This window comes from Somniosus microcephalus, chromosome 21 (genome assembly GCF_052327205.1).
Source record: "Somniosus microcephalus isolate GS21.2 chromosome 21, FLI_Smic_1.0, whole genome shotgun sequence".
Classification (NCBI taxonomy): domain Eukaryota; kingdom Metazoa; phylum Chordata; class Chondrichthyes; order Squaliformes; family Somniosidae; genus Somniosus; species Somniosus microcephalus.
The window spans coordinates 12408044-12429092 of record NC_141007.1 but is presented as its reverse complement, the minus strand read 5'-3'; the positions used below and the strand labels follow the sequence as shown (position 1 = coordinate 12429092).

Sequence of the window (21049 nt, the reverse complement as noted above, 5' to 3'; positions counted from 1 at the left end):
GACAGAGGGAGAAATAAGGTAAAGCCATAGAGGAAATAGAAATAGATAGAGGTAAAGGAGATAAAGGTAGAGATGATAGAGGCAGAGACGGAGAACTGGCATAAGTAGAGAGAGAGAGAGCTGATAAAGTTAGAGGTAAAGAAAGGTAGAGGGTTAGAGAGAACAAATGAAAGATATGTAGAGGTAGAAAGCATGACTGAAAGATCCGAAGAGTAAAGGTACAGATGGTTCGGGCCTCCTGACACCAGCGTTGGGCAGGCGGGTTTGCACCTGTTTCAGGTGGATGTTAAAGATCGGCCCCTTGATGTCTTGTCACAGGGTTTAACCCCACCACCACTGTTGTCCTTTTTTCTTTGCAGGAGAGGTTGTCAGACCCATCAGATGGAATGAATACCTCTTTGACTTTCTGTTAAATGATGGCTCAACCTGTCTTCATTTCCGACGCGTTACTTGGAAAGAGCCTTTTCACTTTTACAATGACCTCTATGTTAATATACATTATAATCAGGTAAGCCTTTGACCGCTGCACTTTCACCTTTTAAGAGACTGACTCTTATTTATTCAACCCAGTTCTTGTGTTTTTCAGATACTTCCTATTTACCTAAAAGGACAACTGCTGTTGCCAAACAACATGCGTGAGGCAGAACAGCATGCTGCGATATTGGCGGCCTATCAGCATAAAACCAAAGGAGCAGGGCCTGAGCCAAATAGGTAAGTGGTGTAATCACAGAAACCACTACAGCTCCTTTTAAATTGAGAATACTCGGTGATGGTGTCGAGGACACAGTACAGCACACCACCAAGGTTGAAAATGGTAAAAGAAAGTAGGTAAATCAGGAAGTAGTGTTTAGGTGACACCAAGCTTGGGTTTTACGAGGAAGGGAATATTGAGAGAGGAAAGGAGTTTTACAGTTTTGAGGTCCTGGAGAATGAATCAGTCAGCGTGGGAGATGATGGGATGAGCCTTGATTTCAACACAGTGAGGTTGCAGAGAGGAGGAAGAGCATGTAGCATTGTATATTCACAAGAGAGGGAAGATCAGATCATATTATTCATAAAATAGACAATTACAAGAAAAGTTACAGTGGAGGGAGGTTGGAGGCCAGGAAGGGATCATTTATCAGAAACCTACTTTTTCTTGTAGGTTTTATCAATGGTGTCTTCTGTGCGGTGTTCATTAATGTTTTGTTAGTCTGTTTTATTTAGAAAGAATTTTTTTAAAGATCTATTTGTAACTACTTTGGCCTAGAAATTCAGTGGCCTGCGCCACCAGTTTGCGCCCAAAGAGGGCTTCCGCGCCACTGTGCAAACCTACCGCGATATTTAGCGGGGCGCTAATGGCGGCGTTAGCCATTAGCGCTGCGCCGCCACCGATGACGTCATCGGTGTGCGCAGCGCCCCGCTGGCCATATTTAGTTGCTCCCGCCTCCCCCGCGCCGGCCGCAAACAGCAACCGGTACACGGGGCCTACCTGTGCCGGTAGTGGGGCGAGTTAAGGTGGAGGTGCGGCCGGCCGCTTTTTCGGCGGCCGCCTGCCCGCACCTCCTTCCCCGGCTTCCTACACCCCCCCCCCCCCCCCGTGGCATTGCCGGCTGTTTCCAGAGAGCCCGGCACTTCTCCTTGGTGCCGGGCTCATTTGCCGGCACTCGCGAGCGGGGATCGCGCTTTTGCAGGCACCTCCCCCTTAAGAATGAGAGGGAGGCCTGCAGTACCACAGCCTGCCGTGCCGCAGCGGGTGGCGCTGCGGCACTTTAGACGCCGATATTCAGTTTCAGCGCCCCAAGCGGGGCGCCGAAACCCTTGTTTAGCGGCCGGCTTCCACTTGGGGCGCTGAAACTGAATTTCCCGCTGGCGCAGGTGGCTCCGCGCGCAGCGGTAATTCCGGCGCCCAGGCGAGCTGGGCGCCCCAAAGTGAATTTCTAGGCCTTTGTATGTTCATTCAAATCAGCCATTTTGATTCCTTAAAGAAGCATTGTCTATATGGAAAAAGTGCACCAAACACTTTCTCAGGAATAGTGCATCTGTTTAAAAATATTTAAAAACAGCTTTGAAGTAGAGCTGATAAAAAGGAAACATGTGAAAGCTGGAAACCTGAAATGACAACAGAAAAACACATCAAGTATCAGCATCTGAGAGAGCAAAATGGGTAAATGATATAGATCCAGCCCTCAAGACAACATCAACTGCTCCTGTTCATTCAAGCTCTGAGGGACCTGCTGTGCCTTTACAGCATTTTCTGTGTTTACTTTGGAGGAGAAGAGGAAACTTGGTAGCTCAGTAGGCATAGAAATCAGGCAGGGGGATTGTGATATACTTGAACAAATTAGTATTGAGAGGGAGGAGGTACTAGTGGTTTTAGCGGGCTTAAAAGTGGATAAATCCCCAGGCCCAGACGAGATGTATCCCAGGCTGCTGTGTGAGGCAAGGGAGGAGATTGCAGGGGCTCTGACACAAATTTTCAGAACCTCTCTGGCCACAAGGGAGGTGCCAGAGGACTGGAGAACAGCTAACGTAGTACCATTATTCAAGAAGGGTAGAAAGGATAAACCAGGGAATTACAGGCCAGTAAGCCTAACATCAGTGGCAGGGAAATTATATTGGAAAAAATTCTGAGGGACAGAATTAATCGCCACTTGGAGAGGCAAGGATTAATCAAGGATAGTCAGCATGGCTTTGTCAGGGGGAGATCATGTCTAACCAATTTGATTGAATTTTTTGAGGGGGTGACTAGGTGTGTGGATGAGGGTAGTGCAGTTGATGTAGTCTATATGGACTTCAGTAAGGCTTTTGACAAAGAGCCACATGGGAGACTGGTCAAGAAGGTAAGAGCCCATGGGTTCCAGGGCAATTTGGCACATTGGATCCAAAATTGGTTTAGTGGCAGGAGGCAGAGGGTGATGTTCGAAGGTTGTTTTTGTGACTGGAAGCCTGTGTCCAGTGGTGTACCGCAGGGATCGGTGCTGGGTCCTTTGCTGTTTGTAGTGTACATTAACGATTTAGATATGAATGTAGGAGGTATGATCAGTAAGTTCGCAGAAGACACGAAAATTGGTGGAGTGGTAAATATCGAGGAGGGAAGCCTCAGGCTACAGGGCGATATAGACGGGTTGGTTAGATGGGCAGAACAGTGACAAATGGAATTTAACCCTGAAAAGTGGGAGGTGATGCATTTTGGGAGGACTGATGAGGCAAGGGAATACACAATGAATGGTAGGACCCTAGGAAGGGCAGAGGGTCAGAGGGACCTTGGTGTGCATGTACATAGATCCCTGAAAGCAGCAGGACAGGTAGATAAGGTGGTTAAAAAGGCATATGGGATACTTGCCTTCATTAGCCGAGGCATAGAATATAAGAGCAGGGAGGTTATGATGGAGCTGTACAAAACGCTAGTTAGGCCACAGCTGGAATACTGTGTGCAGTTCTGGTCGCCACACTATAGGAAGGATGTGATTGCATTGGAGAGGGTGCAGAGGAGATTCACCAGGATGTTACCTGGGCTGGAGCGCTTCAGCTATGAAGAGAGACTGGACAGGCTGGGGTTGTTTTCCTTGGAGCAGAGAAGGCTGAGGGGGGACCTGATTGAGGTGTACAAAATTATGAGGGGCATAGATAGGGTAGATAGAAAGGAACTTTTCCCCTTAGTAGAGGGGTCAATAACCAGGGGGCATAGTTTCAAGGTAAGGGGCAGGAGGTTTAGAGGGGATTTGAGGAAAAACCTTTTCACCCAGAGGGTGGTTGGAATCTGGAACTCACTGCCTGAAAGGGTGGTAGAGGCAGGAACCCTCACAACATTCAAGAAGCATTTAGAGGAACACCTGAAACGCCATAGCATACAAGGCTACGGACCAAGTGCTGGAAAATGGGATGATTAGACAGGGCTTGATGGCCGGTGCGGACACAATGGGCTGAAGGGCCTCTTTCTGTGCTGTATAACTCTATGACTCTGAGTGGGATAGTGAAGATTGCCAGATAGCGAGGTGGGAATGGAAGACCTTGTAGCTGTGGAAGAAAAAAAGGAAGTCTGTCAGATAGTGGCCGTGGTGCCTATCCCGCCCCCCCTCAGTCTTGAAAGCGTCCCCCTTTCTCTAAGCTACTTCTGCCCCGCCCCCCTTTCCCAATTCACTTGCTTCTTTCTCAATTAAATTTTGTAAATAAAATGGAAACCTGAACTTCCCCAAGGGCTCATGGAGTGTTGCTCTTCCTTTTCGCCTATGTGGGCACCCCTGGATCGTGGTAGAGAATAGCATTGTACAGACAGCTCAGGGCAGCATCACAACAGACAGCTCGCACTACATGCCTTGGGTTTGATAGCTCATGGTTTTTGTCTCTGCAGGCAGCAGTTGACGGCGTACCTCCCTAAAACCATGGCGGTAAAGTTGAACATTGAGGCAGTCCTGAATCAAACTATCCGGGAACTCTGCACAATGCACACAGTCAGTCCTGTCGATGCCAAGATCCACTTCTTAAGTAAGTGTCTCCATGATGAGGAAACAAAAAAACTGTTAAACCATTGACAGTAACATCTGAGAATGCTGTCCAGTAGAATGGAGCGCTACCCAAGGACCACAAACAGTTAAAATATTTTGATGAGAGCAGCAATGGATAGCCCAGAATCTTCTACAGTACATTCCAGGGTCCCCAGGAAAGGGATCCCATGGTACAGTAAGGAGTTGCCTGCCTAGCCTGTCCTTCAATCCTGGTGTGGGGGGGGGGGGAGGGGGGGAGATGCACTGCAGCATCCCAGCCATTTCCTGAAGGCTTTGTTTTCACATTTCTGGAGTACCTTCTGTTTGTAACAACTTCTAAGCTGAAACAGTCATTGGATGAAGGGACATTTTCTTGCAATGAAAAACTCTGTGAATCATCATCACAGTTTGATTTAGGTATAAGACTCAAAGGATAGACTGAGGGAAAAACTTAACCTCCTGAATGGGAGTGGGAACTGCAGCAGGTCAGAGCAGTGGCCTTTCATCTTGGGGACCCAGCCCAGACGGATGGAATGGATGAGAATCTCTTCTGTCCAAATGCCCCTAATTGAATGAGTCTGGACAGTTCATTAGTCAGATTCTTTAGTGCAATGGGTTACATCCATGTCTTCTACCTCTGAAACCTAGATTTAAATCCAACCCAACCTCCTTTGTTTGTTAGCTCTAAGGGTTCCTATTGAGACTAAATCAATCAGAGAGGTCATAGGACAGCTGGTGGGAGAAATGGAAAAATACTACACTGGTGCAGTAGGGGGTGATCTTCTGAAGTTGAAGCTAAGGCACAATGTTAGGGCAGAGTAGTTTACTCTGTATCTAACCTGTGCTGTACCTAAACTGAGAGTATTTAATGAGGATCTGGAGAGTATTTAATGAGGTCCAGTCCAGATCCAAGGTCGTCCCATCCTCTGTCGTCAAATTACAGTATGCAGACGACGCTTGCGTCTGTGCTCACTCGGAGGTCGAACTCCAAACCATCGTCAACACCTTCACCGAAGCGTACGAGAGCATGGGCCTTACACTAAACATCCGTAAGACAAAGGTCCTCTACCAACCTGCCCCCGCCACACAGTACTGCCCCCCAATTATCAAAATCCACGACAAGGCCTTGGACAACGTGGACCACTTTCCATACCTCGGGAGCCTACTGTCAACAAGGGCAGACGTCGACGACGAAGTCCAACACTGCCTTCAGTGTGCCAGTGCAGCCTTCGGTCACCTGAGGAAGAGAGTGTTTGAAGACCAGGACCTCAAACTCGGCACTAAGCTCATGGTCTACAGAGCAGCAGTGATACCTGCCCTGCTGTATGCCTCAGAGACATGGACCATGTACAGCAGGCATCTCAAAGCACTGGAGAGGTACCACCAATGCTGCCTCCGCAAGATCCTGCAAATCCATTGGCAGGATAGGCGCACCAACGTCAGTGTTCTTGCTCAGGCCAACATCCCCAGCATCGAAGCTTTGACCACGCTCAATCAGCTCTGATGGACGGGTCACATCGTCCGCATGCCCGATACGAGACTCCCAAAACAAGCGCTCTACTTGGAGCTCTGGCACGGCAAGAGAGCCCCAGGTGGGCAGAGGAAACGCTTCAAGGACACCCTCAAAGCCTCTTTGAAAAAGTGTAACATCCCCACCGACACCTGGGAATCCCTGGCCCAAGACCGCACAAAGTGGAGGAGAAGCATCCGGGAAGGCGCTGAACACCTCGAGTTCCTTCGCCGGGAGCAAGCGGAAGCCAAGCGCAGGTAGCGCATGGAGCGCACATCAACCCAAGCACCACACCCACCCGCCCCTTCAACCACCGTCTGCCCCACCTGTGACAGAGACTGTAGGTCCCGCATTGGACTCATCAGTCACCTGCGAACTCATTTTTAATGTGGAAGCAAGTCATCCTCGGTTCCGAGGGACTGTCTAAGAAGAAGAAGATTTAATGAGGACACTGGATGCCTGAAATAGAAAGGTTTCCATTCTCTAGCATTACTATCCCTCACCTAGAATGGTTAAAACAAACTCAAATTCTCAGAGGTAAATTCACATGCCAGTATGAATTAGCATCAAAGACCAGACTGCTGCCATGCTTTTGAAATTGAGAGTCGTTACTGAGTTTTTAAAAAACTGCAAATGCTGGAAATCTGAGACAAGACCAGAAAATGCTGGAAATACCTAGTGGATCTGTCAGTATCTGTAAAGAGAAAGGACAGGTTAATATTGCGGGTGTAGAACCCTTTGTGGGAACGTGGGCCTGTTCTGAAGAAGGGTCTCCACCTGAAATGTGAACCTTTTCTCTTTCCTGATGCTGACAGACCTGTTGTATTTCCGGCATTTTCTGGTTTTATTCATTGGTGAATCACTCTAGAGGGTGTTGTGAAGTTTCAAATACCTCAGAGTGCTTGATGAGGCAGAGTAGAGGGGGTTTTTACTCAGTACTTAACCCATACAACACTTGAACTGGGAATACTTGCTGGGAAATTGTGCAAAGAGTTTTATCCTGAATCTAATCCATAATCTAATCTAATCTGGAAGGGCTTACTGCTGATAGTGGGTACCGAGAATCAGAAACTGTTCTTTTCTGCAACAAAGGCAACTCTCACCCTGATGAGGGAGGGACTAATTAGCCCAGAAGCCCTCGACTAACCTCAGTGCCCATGGGTTAGGTGCAAGTGGTTTACTTATTAGGGCTAATTGTAGTTTATCTGCTCTATACCACAGGGCAGAACTTTAGTAGAACTGGCTAAACGTTTCCATAATAGTTGGTGACACAAACTGTGTATAGCTTCAGCACTATCAAACATTAGTTAACAGAAGGTGAACTTGCTCCTCTTACCCTGCCTCCTGTTGTTGTATGGGAAAGCAGCCCAAAGGGAAAGGCTGACTGATCTTGTTGCTGTATTTTAAGATTCTCGGTCTCTGATGTGTAACAGTTTCTAATGTATTTTGTTTCTCTGTCTGCTGCTGTCTGTCTTATGCTCAGTAAAACGATCAAATAAAACTTCATACAATCCTGAGTGACTACATTCCATGACGCTCCTAGCTCTGCTTAGCTGCATGTAGACATAAGAAGTAGGAGCATCCACCCAATCAAAATGGCACTGCACAACTGCAATTTTTCTGCTGTAATTAGTGGCATTGCTGCACTTCAGACAAGATACATTGGGGAGAATTTTCCTCTAAATTTATGCCCAAACACAAATCAAGGAAAAATGCATCAGGTAGGCCTACCGCCAAATATAAACTGATGCTGGAAATCTGAAATAAAAACAGAAAATGCTAGAAATACTCAGCAGGTCAGGCAGCATCTGTGGAGAAAGAAACAGAGTTAACGTTTCAGGTCAATGACCTTTTGTCAGAACTGGAAAAGTTGGAGATGTAACCGGTTTTAAGCAAGTACAGAGGCAGGGAAAGCGGGGAGAGGAGGAAAGAACAAAAGGGAAGGTCTGCGATAGGGTGGAAGGCAGGAGAGATTAAGGCCGCGAATTTAATAGAGCAGGCGGGTTGGAGTCGGGTTGTCTGGTGGGTGGGTTCTGGTCCCGCTGCCGGTTTCAGCCGCTCCCGAATTGAGATTTTAATTTAAGTGGCCTATTAAGTCCCGTCATACGCGCTGAGTGGGATCGGGTCTGTTACTCGCCTCTGAGGACGTCATTGCTGCAGTTGTTTTTAAGGGGCCCATGCAGCCTCAGACTTTCATTTCTCCTTTCTGCTGCTGTTTGAATGGGCCCAGGCTACAATGAGTGCTGCCAAAGCCAAGGCTGCTCGACGGTTTAATGAGGACTCCCTCCAAGCTCTTGTGGAGGGAGTAAGAGGGCGCAGGGAGATTCTGTTCCCTCCCGAGGGCCGGAGGAAGCCTTCTCAGCAAACAAAGGCAGCCTGGCTGCACATTGCTGAGGAGGTCAGTGCTAGGTCCTTATGTTCACGCACCTAGGTCCAGTGCCGGAAACGGTGTAATGATCTTCTGCGATCATCAAAAGTGATGATGCGCTATCAATTACTCATAAAAGACTGAGAGTTAAGAGAGTAACTAAAGGCTTTTATTAGCAAAGAACAGAGCATGCCTCTCGTGGTTGACTGGGTTCCAAGAAGGCAGGGGGCTGCAGGTCAATCACCTTTATACCTGGGCCTGTGTGGGTGGAGCCAGCCGAGACATGTTGAGGCATGCATAGGTACAACAGTGTGTAACAACAACAACAACAACAACAACAGTGGTTTACCACATTCACCCCTTGTTTAAAATTGAGTCCGGCGGGGTGAAGTGTACTAAAGGTTCGTGTAAGTAAGTCTATCAGGTGGCCTTGTATGCCGTCCTGATCGTCGTGGTGGCGGCGGTGATGGTGCAGCATCCAACGTTGAGTCTGGCGTCTCATTGAGTGGTTGGGTGGTCAATGACGGGTCCTGGGGCTGCGGCATGCCGTCTAGCGGGGTTGGGTTGTGGGTAGTGGTGGATGGCAATGGTAGTGTTTCAGGGGCACCCAAAGGTGCGAGATCTCGTGTGGGGGCTGTGTCCTCCCGCCCGTCCGGGTACGCTACGTAAGCGTACTGGGGGTAGGCGTGGGTAGTGGTGGATGGCGAGGGGGGTGTTTCGGGAACACCCGAAGGTGCGAGGTCTCGTATGGAGACTGTGTCCTCCCGCCCGTCCGGGTACACCACGTAAGCAGACTGAGGGTTGGCATGGAGGAGGCTCACCCTCTCGACCAGGGGGTCCGTCTTATGGGACCTCACGTGCTTCCGCAGTAGGACGGGTCCTGGAGAAGTCAGCCATGTCGGTAGCGAGATCCCCGATGTGGACTTCCTGGGGAAGGAGAACATTCTCTCTTTTATGAGTAATTGATAGCGCATCAGATGGTGCAAGGCAAAGGGAGATAGTAATGGGACAAGTAAAGAAACAAAAGATGGGTCTAGAAGAGGGAATAGCAGAGTCATCAACAGCTGCTGTCTGGAAAAATGTGGGCAGAGGTTATGGTCTGAAATTGTTGAACTCGATGTTGAGTCCAGAGGGCTGTAAAGTGCCTAATCAAAAGATAAGGTGCTGTTCCTCGAGCTTACGTTGAGCTTCAGTGGAACAGTGTAAGAGGCCGAGGACAGAGAGGTCAGAGTGGGATTGATGCGGAGAATTAAAGTGACAGGCGACCAGAAGCTTGGGGTCACGCTTATGGACAGAACGGAGGTGTTCCACAAAGCGGTCACCCAATCTGGGTTTGGTTTCTCCAATGTAGAGGAGACCACATCATGAGCAGCGATTACAGTGTACTAAATTGCAAGAAGTACAAGTAAATCACTATTTCACCTGGAAGGAATGTTTTGGGCCCTGGACGGTGGGAAGGGAGAAGGTAAAAGGGCAGGTATTACTCCTGTGCTTGCACGGGTAGGTGCCATAGGAAGCGGAGAGGGTGATTGAGAAGTGGACCAGGGTTTCGCTGAAAGGGGAGTGGAGGGGAAAATGTGTTTGGTGGTGGGATCACGCTTGAGGTTTCGGAAATGGCGGATGATGATCCGTTGAATGTGGAGGCTGGTGGGGGAAAGGTGAGGGCAAGGGGAACCCTATCGTGGTTCTGGAGGGAGGGGAAGGGGTGAGAGCAGAATTGCGGGAAATAGAACGGACATGGTCGAGGGCCCTGTCAACCACGGTGGAGGGGAATCCTCGATTAAGCAAAAAGGAAGACATATCGGAAGCGCTAGTATGGAAGGTGGCATCGTCAGAACAGATGCAAATTGGAAGCAAAGTGAATTCAATTTTCCAGTTCAGGCTGAGAGCATCAAACCACCCGCAACATCATCGAGCTAACTATTGGGGTCCTCAAGCAGCGGTTCCGCTGCCTTGATCGCTCCGGAGGCGCTCTCCAGTATTCGCCGGACCGGGTCTCCCAATTTGTGGTGGTTTGCTGCATGCTACACAACCTGGCTATCCGCAGGACTCAGGCACTGCCACCTGTCATTTGCTCAGCCCCCTTAATTCTCGCCTTGCTGTCACTGGCGAGTTCCAGAAAGCCCGGGAAATCTGTAGAGTTAAAGTTCAAATCTGCAGTTAAAACAGTTCCTGATTGCCTCTTTGCATTTCCTAATTGCCTCTTAACATCTTTTAATAGCCAACCTGCCTCTCCCATGGGGGTTTCTTGCATGTAGCCGAAAATGCAGCAGTTAAAAGCTGAAGTCGACGAGTCTGAGCCGGCTTTCTGACCCGCTGTCAGTTTCATAGAGTCACAGGGGGAAAAATTCAGTATCGCCCCGTTTGGGGCGCGATTATCGGCTGTGCACAAAGTTTAGCGCCTGGCGTTAATTGTCGCCTCCAACTGCAAACTTGACTTTTATCGCCACTGGAGGTGATTGGAGCGCTAAATCAGGTGCTACACACCTGTCTTAAGGCGCAAAGGCCGAGCAGCGAGGCGCTACCTCAGAGTGCTGACGAAGCTCATGTGATGTCAGTCAACAATGGAACACAGACACAATGGCGCCGGCCAGTTCTTAAAGGGGAGGGTTGATCTTGCTCTCCATCCACATCCTGCTCATTGCAGCCTTGAATCTCAGCCTGGAGAGACCTGTACATCAAATCTGCTGGAAAGAACAATGGAGAGGCCCAGAGAAAGAGCTCAGAGTGCAGCCCCCACAGTCTCTTCTAAATCGATACAAGGAAGGGCAAATCAAAATGAACCTGCAAAGTGCTGCTCAGTACCCAAAACTCCTTCACACAGCGTTGAATCTCTCCAGAAGTCTCTCTTTCTCTCAGAATGCGTGGTGCAAAAATGTCACCAACAAAAAAAGGTAGGAAGCGGTCGCCTTTAAATAGCGCTCCCCCAGTCCCTTCCTGACTGCAAAACGCTCCCCTCAACCTGTCGTTGCTAGCGGCAGGCGGTAAGGCAGGGGGCGCCACTCAATATCTGGTCCAGGGCGCTACTGGGGCGTTGCACACTCGACTGACGTCACGATCTGCAGGCACAGGAGATCGTGGCGGTAGTGTTTAGCGCTGCCGCAAAATGTCTAGTTAATTTCGTGAGCTGCGCAAGTTGCTTTGCGCCCCATTCGCACCCTCTTAAAGCGCTAACGGGAGGCACAAACCAACTGAATTTTTCCCCCATAGAGTCATAACGGCACAGAAGGAGGCCATTAGGCCCATCGAGTCCGTGCCGGCTCTCTGTAGAGCAATCCAGTCAGTCCCATTCCCCCACTCTATCCCCATAGCCCAGCAAGTTTATTTCCCTCAACTGCCTATCCAGTCTCCCCTTGAAAACATTGAGTGTCTCCGCTTCCACCACTTCCGTCGGCAGCGAGTTCCAGGTCATCACCACTCGCTGCGTAAAAAAGTTTTTCCTCACGTCCCCACTGTATCTCTTGCCCAAAACCTTAAATCTGTGTCCCCTAGTCCTTGTACCATCAATTAGTGGGAACAGCCTTTCCCCGTCTAGCCTATCCAAACCCGTCATAATCTTGTACACCTCTATCAAATCACCCCTCAACCTCCTTTGCACTAATGAAAGCAAATCCAGCTTCTCCAACCTGTCCTTGTAGCTAAGATCCCCCATCCCCGGAACCATTCTGGTAAATCTCCTCTGCACCCTCTCAAGGGCCTTCACATCCTTCCTAAAGCGTGGTGACCAGAACTGGACGCAATACTCCAGTTGTGGCCTAACCAGCACTTTATAAAGGTTCAGTATAACTTCTCTACTTTTGTACTCAATACCTCTATTTATGAAGCCCAAGATCCCATATGCTTTGCTCACCACTCCCTCAATATGTCCTACCACGTTCAGGGACCTATGCACATTTCATCCTTTTTAACCATCCGCCTGCTCCCAAAATGGAAAAGACTTTCGTAACACAACACTGACATCCTTCATTTTAATGAGCACAATTCATCAAAAAAAATGCATGAGCATCCTATGAAAGATTTGAGCACCCACAATATACAAGATTTGTAAATGCTGCACTGTATATACATATTTGAAAAAAGGCTACACATACACTGCATTAGGCTGGATGTGCAAGTACAACACCAACATTGTATGTAAGGATTATATCAACACTTTATTCAAGCTGTGCAAAGATCATAGAACCGATTTTTTTTGCTGGTGGTGCAGTTGTGGTGTACCCAGAAGAGTTCCGGGGCATTTTGTGTTACAGCGCTGGAAGTGGACCTCTGAAGATGTTCCCAGATATTCTCTTTACATCATGATAACGCTCTTTCACTCCTGACTGGATCAAGCACTACAGGAATGGAGGCCAGGGGAGCGGGTAATCTAGGGCAGCAGGTTAAAAGTGCAGCTGCAGCTCTTTAAAGAAGGACCTGCACTTCCCGTGGAGCAGCCTTGGAATTTTTGGATTGTTTTTCTCCCTGCATGTTAGAGGATGAGCCAGGAGACTGCAAGGGCTCGGTTTCTGACAAAGCCCTGTAAGTCATGCTGAGGGAGGTTTGGCAAAGAAGACTTGCCATTTTTAGTTGTGAGGGCCATGCTCCTCAAAAGCTTTTTGTCAAGACCGTGCAGAAGATGTAGAAAAAGTTCAACACAGTGAAGCCATTTTCCATGGTAGGTGTCTACTAATGTTTTTATCTCTTTACAGTGTTCTGATATCTCATCTCACACAAACACACACTATCATCTCAACCAGCTGCATACTCAGATGGGATAGTTCCTCATCTTTAGGGTCCTGCCATTGATGGTGTGTAGTGTCATTATGAAGTGTACTGTTTTGCAGCTGCATCCATCCACTATTTTTTATGTACTGACTCCGTGTTTCACCCTCTCTAGAACCCCACGTGCCTATGCATGATGAGCAGTTGGCCTGCTTCCAGATCTCTGCTCTGTAAATGACCACAAGGAGATATACAAGTGTGGTCTGGAGTAAATCTTTCTGATTTCCTTACTATTCTGTGGGAAAGTGATTCATAATAACATGACTGAGAATGGGAACTCATTGACGGCTAAATTGGGCTCTGTTTTTTTGGCACGACCCAGCAACCTAACGCTCAAAAATGGGGTCCGAAATGCGCACACATATTCGACGGGAAGTGCACAGGATGCCATCTTGGTAAAGGGGTTTGTTTGCGTACACTAACGATCGCCGGCAGCTTGCAGAGCAGGCGGATTATGACGTCAATCAGTGTGCAACGCTGATTTGACGCCAGCGCTCCCATTTTAAAACTCCACACTCCAGCCAACGCCCTGTCTTAACCTTGTACAGATGAACACAAAATGTTAAACGGAATGAAGGACCCCCCCACCAGCACTATTTAAAGGGATAAGGAACTGCTTACAGATTAGTTGCTGGATTATTTCTTCTGGTTGCTGGTGCAATTGTACATATTTTAGGAGCTTTCCTATACTTGGCTAAAGTTTGAATAGTCCACAGGGAGTGATCTGGCTGGTGCTGAAGTACTTTCCTGTTCATTTAAAAGCTTGTGCTCAAAAAAGTTGCATCCAGATATGGATGGCCTGGTAGGGCTTCCTCTGGGAATTGAGCATGACTGGGAGAATGAAGAGAGGTCACGCAGAGCAGGACAAGCTGCTAGAAGAGGGAGGAGGAGGAGGGGGGAGACGGGCTCTCAGCAGGAGGCCATATCCGCTGAGAGTCTTTAGGGAGCAATTCTCTTACCTCAGAAAGGGGCCGTCTACGTTGTAGTCTCCCTTCCTCTTCGTGTTCCTCCACGTTCAGTTGCACTTCCTCCAGTGTGTGTGCGAGCTGTGAGTGCAAGGCTTGCAACAGTGCTACGTGTGTGAGGTAAAGCATATGAATTGAAGACTTAAGTACTGATTGATAGAGATTGTTGGTAGATGATGGTAGTGTAGAGAATTGAGCAGTGGATGAGGCTCGTGGTGCAGCTGGTAGGATATGTCATTTGAAGATGAACTCACTCACCTTGACAACTCGTGTAAGATCGCTAAACTTCCTCCTGCACTGCATCCAGAAATCATTTAAAACAGCAGGTAGCGCCAACTTAACATGCTGCCTGCAACGCAGTGAACGGGCACAGGTTAATCGCACACCATCTTCAGGGTTAGCCAATTTAACCCCCACTGTGTAGGGGCCAGGTGCAAGAACACACGTCACCAATCTATACCACCTGTAATTTTTCAAATGTACAAAATAACTTCCGTTAAGAGATACAGGAAGTCCTCCCGGTCCCTGAAATGGGTTGGACCCCAGGGGGGGTCTCATTGGAAAATCTTACGTTGAAATGTCTCCTCTGGTTTAAGGTAGCATAGCCACATAAGAGGTTTTAGCACTCAAGAAAGGAATGATGTGATAACACAATAAATTTACAGCTATACTGAAGGACCTGAGAGAGAAGATAGTCAGCATAAACTTGACGTCAGAAAGTTGAAAATTAGTCTAGAAAACTGAAAACCCATTCTTGTTTTCATTGTGGAATAAAGAGAATGGGCTCCTGTTATGAAGTTGGATTTGCGGGAGGCTACATTTCCATTGTTCTAAGGCCACACATCAAGTATAAAGTCACACAATTCACTGTCTTAACAGGACAAAGCATTAATACAGGTCAAAATTACAGAAAAGAAAGACTTACATTTATATAGTGCCTTTCACGACCACAGGGCATCCCAAAGCACTTTACAGCCAATGAAGTACAGGGTTGGCCATTTAGGACTGAGATGAGGAGAAATTTCTTCACTGAGAGGGTTGTGAACCTTTGGAATTCTCTATCCCACAGGGCTGTGGATGCTGAGTCGTTGAGTATATTCAAGGCTGAGATCGATAGATTTTTGGACTCTAAGGAATCAAGGGATATGGGGATCGGGCAGGAAAGTGGAGTTGAGGTCGAAGATCAGCCATGAACTTTTTGAATGGCGGAGCAGGCTTAAGGGGCTGTATGGCCCACTCCTGCTCCTATTTCTTATGTTGTTATGTTAAAAGGGCGAAAAGCCCTACCACAACCCCACTGGACAGGCGGCCTGATACAGCCCAGTAGGGCAATCCATCTGATTCCTTCCCATGCTCTGCTCAGTACATACATACTCAGGATGACACTTACCTTTCTCTTTTTCTCTGCTCAGCTATAGTGAAGTCCATGGCCCTGTTTGGTTACACTGTCTTCACGGTGCAGAAGACCAGTGAACAATGGATTCCAACTCCGTGCCTTATCGCAGTCAGTCAGGAAAATGTAATGGTCATAAATGAGGATACCAAGGTTGGTAATCTGCATGGATCAAATACCTTGAACATCTGCTCTGTATAACAAAGTATATATAGGGGATGTGGGAGATTGGTAGTCTATATAAAATATACCAAATTGCACTGGTTACATGATTCATGACCGATACATATATATGATGAGTTATTGTAGCCACAACACAAGTCTTTTATTTTATGCAAACAACCCACCCTGACTCATATTCAAGCTATACAACTTCTTTCTTTAAGAGTTTAATTGACTATTAGAATTTCACTGAAGACAAATGAATGTACATCGCAGTGATGAGTTAGCTGATCATAGCTGGGAAGTTGTTAGGGGTGCTATAGTTGATCTCAGCGCCCCTGGCATAAATCAGGGAAAAATCAGCCAGGCTACCTACTCCTGGTTATTATCCAGTGACCCTGCTGGAAAGCATACATGTACATGCTGGGTGAAATCAAGCTCAGCTGTGATGCCCTCATAGTTGACTAGGGTACTGACACTAAAACACTGATATTCCTCATCGGAATGCCCCATGTTTCTGGGTATTCCGATATGGAAAAATGGGAAGAGACCCATAATGCTGGGTCTCAGCATCAGTAGCACTCAACATGCATTTCTGGGTAAGTCATGGGCAGGGGTGGCAGCATAACGTCCAGGAGATTCAGTAGGGAAATTCAAATCATATCTAAATGAGCAAGAAGTGATATTTCTAACATCATTCACATGTTACACCAAGTGTGCAGTGGGTGCAAGTAGCACCCATATAAATTTGGTGATAAGAAAGTTGAAGAAAGTAGCCACTGTTTGCAGGACATAATTAAAGGAGGTGCAAAGCAGCATCAAAGTGTAAAATAGCAGTGAGTCTTCACTATGTGGATCCAGTGGAATCAGAGAAGTAGTTGTGGGACCCAATTCTTGCCTGTCACCACCACGCTTGTACAATGGGTGTCCCCTTCAGGGTCCTACTGTGCCTGAGCTACTTGGAGGAAGATGACGAAGATGAGCAGGAACTGCAGGATATCAGGCAACATTGCAGGAGGAGAGCTCCTACCCAAAGGTACCACGCAAACTGAATCTATCATGATAAATAGACTTTACAGAGGAGCAATGCCTTCATAGATTCACTACGAAGGCCATTACACAGTTAGATCCTCTACTCAGGTCCAGACATAAAGCCCACAAATAAACAAAATCCATCTGTTGCAGGTAATTGCTGCCCACTATGTGAACACACCTGTATTGACCACTATCCTATACATGAACATGCCTGCATTTAGTACTGCCCACTATGTGAACATGTCTGCATCAATCACTGCCTATTATATAAACATCTCTGGGCCAAGCTGCATATCACATGAACATGCTTGCAGTGTGCTGCCTGTTATATGAACATATCCCTACACCACATGCTCCCCAATTTATGAGCATGCCTGATCTGTATAGTCTGTAATCTCTTGCAGAGTGAGCTCCTGACGATTCCTCTGACGAAGATCCAGACGATGCGCTACATGCATTTATCCAATGGATCAAAACTCCCAGCGATGGAAATTAATTTTGAATCTCCAACCAAACCACAGACAATCTCCTTTGAACTGAAAGAGGTAAGAGTAAGGGCACAGATCAAAGCTAATTGTAAAATGCCATAACTTAAGAAGTAGGCGGCACAGTGAGTTAGTCACTGGCCTTTCATCACTGGTTCCTGGATTCAAATCCAGCACAGATGTCTGCTGGCTGCAATGTGAGTTATGTTTGGGCAGCCTGAATCCAGTTCTTAATTGGTATGCAGTACAAAGCTACTCCTAATTTAGCACCAACTGCGAGTCCCACTCAGAAAAGCCACAGGGTGAGTGATGTGGCAATTGGAAAAATGTCATACTGGTACAAGAGGGGATGCTCTTCTGAGTTTGTGACTGAGGATCACTGTTGGAGCAGAGCAAAGGGAGTTTTTGAGATATGTAAAGGGAGCTTTATTCTGCATCTAAGTATGTTTGATGCTGATACTTGGTGCCTGAAATGGATACTCTTTCATTACATATTCCTCACCTTGAGCAAAAAAAATCTTTAAACGGTTAAATATTGAGATGCCTATCAGCCACAGATCCGTCGGTACTACATCATGTGGTCATGGCGGAGAATTTGGGCAGTGATTGGGCAGAGAATTACTCCAGCCTCCACCCGACTGGGAATTCCGTCACTGCCCGCTCCTTCCTCTCCTAGCACTGCCAGGGGGACAGGGTCTGTTGTCCTGGTGGATTTCCCTGCTTTCTGACACACTGCCGCTTCCCAGGGCTGCCATGTGGAAGGTGGCAGTAGACCCTGGGAAGAAGGCTTTGTAGTGGCCTCCTCTCCCTCCAGATGGCCCCAGAAAATTACCTGCTGAAGATCTCAATCTCAGCCAAAGCCTTGAGTGAGAGTCTTTGTTCCAATCTTCAGGGCGCATCCTTCATTGTATTTTCTGGTGCTGCCGCACTGCCAATACTTTGCTCTCCTCACTGGCAGGCTCCCAGCTGATGACAGGAATCCTGCCGGGAATCCACTGTGTCTCTCCAATGCACCCTGACCCAGGAAATGAGTTTGTGTTTGAACAGACACGGGGGTGGGGAGAAACAAAAGTACAACCCAGCTGAAACTTAGTCCCGATGAGGAGAATCTAGGCCAATGACTTGTGTGTATGGGGGGTGGATGCACAAGTTAGGGTGTGAGTAAACCGGAGTTAGATAAGGGAGATTGGAGAAACATTTGGGAGGTAACACTGAGATAACATTGTTAAGGCATTTACTGCTGAATGTTATACTGTACGTTGTATTGCTGTTACATCACAGGGTGTATTACATTGGGGGTCAGTAGATGGTACAGTGTTACAGTGAGTGGTATTACAGCAAGATACATACGTCATCGTAGCGAAGGATAAAAGGAGTTACTGCAAGGAATGTGAAGCATTAAAATGAAAAGCATAACAATATGTGGTGTGGTATGTTACAGGACAGGGCATTTTTATGAGGAATGTTACTGTAGTAACAGGCTGCCAGTATTCTGATGCTTTATAAATACAACTGAATAAAATTAGTAAATATACTATTGATATACAGGCTGTTCCTGCTCAGTGAATGACTTGTTGTTCATATTTAATTCATCGTGTTAGTTAAGATGAGGGATATTACTGCTGCTGAACAGGTCACTTTCCATTTCAGGCATTCAGTGCCAGCATCAAGCACTCCCAGGTTACGTATAGCACACTTATGTACAGAGTAAAGCTCCAGCAATGTACCTGAGCCACATCAGCCACCCTGACCTCTCTGAGTGAGATTGACAATTAGTACCAAATTACGTGTAGTTTTGTGCTGTGAGCCCATGCCCACTAGGAACTGAACTCAGAATGCACAAACTTATGGAATCCTTACAAACAGCAGACAGAGGAGACTTCCACGCCATGCATCAGTCTGGGCTAAATTTGAACCCAAAATCCGGAGAAAAAAGGACAGTGTCTAACAGACTGCACCACCCATTCCTCTAAATAAGGGCATGTTTTTATCACTCACTGTGAGCGAGGAAACTGAAATAATGCAGAATGCACACGTTGTTTATCACAGGCGAGCAACTCTGTAAATGAGAAAACTGGAGCAGAATCAACTGAATAAAACTTCAGTTCCACTCACAAATCAATGATGCCATATCGTTCCCCTAATGCTCAGTTCTTAACTGCCTGGTGTGGTCCTGAGCCATTCTGATCAGAAAGGTGCCAGCTTCAATCCAGTCTGAAGTCAAGTAGTCGCTAGCCTCAGCACCGGTAGGGATGGGAAAATCAGTCAGCGTTCCCACTCTTGACCATTATCCAGTGATCGCTGCTGTGAAGTGCACGTGGATGTCGAATGAGAACAGGTTTTTGGGATGAACTGTAATGCCCTCCATGATCAAATAACCTGCTGATGCTCAGGTTTGGATTTTCCTTTCCTATGCTGCACCAAATCGGTAAACAAAGCACAATTGGGCAGCAAGGCCTACAGCTGCATTCGACCCCAACCTCTATTTTCCTTCCCTGGCTCAGGCTGGGAAGGCTACCACCCACCCCTTCCTTGCCCTCCACATGTAAATCATGAAGGGGAGGGGAGGCGAGGCATGGTAATCTTGCTGGCATTAATACTGCCAACCCCAGGGATCACATTGAAAGGGGTGGCAGACTGGCGGTCATCCCTGGGATAGCAGCGCCCAAGGCCTCTACTTGAGTGGTTGGAGAGTCTAATAGTGTCCTCCTGTCCTATAATGGACCCAAAACCTCACCTGTTGAAGGCCCCTGACCAGTCTGAAGCCTTCAGTACAAAGTTTGATAAAGTCTTTGGCGCGCTTCTGTCCCTTGAATTATATTTCCTGCCTCTTCTGATGTTGTAATGGGAGTCCTGCTTCAGCACCGCCATATCGTTCCTCTAAGCAGCCTCTGGCTCCCTCTTGACTGTGGCGGTCCGGCAGGAGCCCACACTGCGTATATAACATGGCCCAAAGAGGAAACTGGGCTGGAGTCCTTGTCGGGCTTGGTTAAAAATTCCTTCCTTGACCCGTCTGGGGCGAATTCAGGGTAATCCAGCCCTCCAACTGTCAAGACTCTGACATGAAGAATGGGCACTTGGAGATCACCCCACAACTGTGGAACCATACAACAGCAAGTCAGCATCCCCAGCAGAAGGTAGGGTTAGAGTAAGGGCCAGTGTTTTGATAGGTGCCATTTTATGTTTCCCCAGGCCAAGGAAGTCTGCCGCACGATCGCAATGATAGTGGATGAGCTTTTGTAGCAGACCCTCACATGAGCACACACGACGCAAGATGAGACAAGCGGGACCGCCACTGGAGTTGCTGAATGAATCAATGCTTTCACTGAAACACAAGCACTGGTCCGTCACGAGCAGCCCGAGGCCCTGGCCGTCTTCCGCCAGAATTGACACCGGTACTGAGCTGCAGACAGCGGCTGTGACCGTACCCTTTCTTCGATTGTATAATAAAGAGATAATAAAAGGGGAGAGGCCACGACTTTGCCCGGTGTCCGGTGTTGTATTTGCGGCCGCTGGTGGCTTTAAGTAGCAGTGAAATCCTGGAACTCACACCCGCCACAGCCTACTGTGCTGAGGCGATTTAGGGGGGAAATTTGGGTGGCACCCCTTTGGGGAGGGGCCCAGCGCTGCGCACACTGGGACTCTGCTGGACCACCGGGAAGTAGGGTGTCATGAAAACAGCCCAGCACTCAAGAGGAGTGCCGGGCTGAGCGATCGCGGCCGGCACCCTGAAAATAAAGGGAAAGAAGGCAAGCGCTGGCAGTCGGCCAAAATAAAAATGGGCGCCCAACACCTGCCCCTTAACTTGTGCCGCCGCCGTTGCAAAAATGCCCGATCCTGTCGGACATATCATCCAGCGATAGGTCAGGGGGCACAAGGGAAGTTTGTGGCCAAGGTGCTCGCA

General features: G+C 47.8%; 1 protein-coding gene across 1 annotated transcript in view; it reads left to right on the top strand.

Moving 5' to 3' along the window:
- LOC147102608 (unconventional myosin-XVB-like) overlaps positions 1-20628 on the top strand; it is a 326297-nt gene extending 305669 nt beyond the window's left edge. Inside the window, exons 38-43 of the mRNA XM_085963249.1 lie at positions 360-508; positions 587-711; positions 4334-4467; positions 15483-15616; positions 17065-17205; positions 20338-20628. Of these exons, the coding sequence (XP_085819375.1) occupies positions 360-508; positions 587-711; positions 4334-4467; positions 15483-15616; positions 17065-17205; positions 20338-20388 (734 nt within the window). The 3' untranslated portion in view covers positions 20389-20628. The remainder of the gene's footprint in view (positions 1-359; positions 509-586; positions 712-4333; positions 4468-15482; positions 15617-17064; positions 17206-20337) is intronic.
- Positions 20629-21049: the final 421 nt, after the last annotated feature.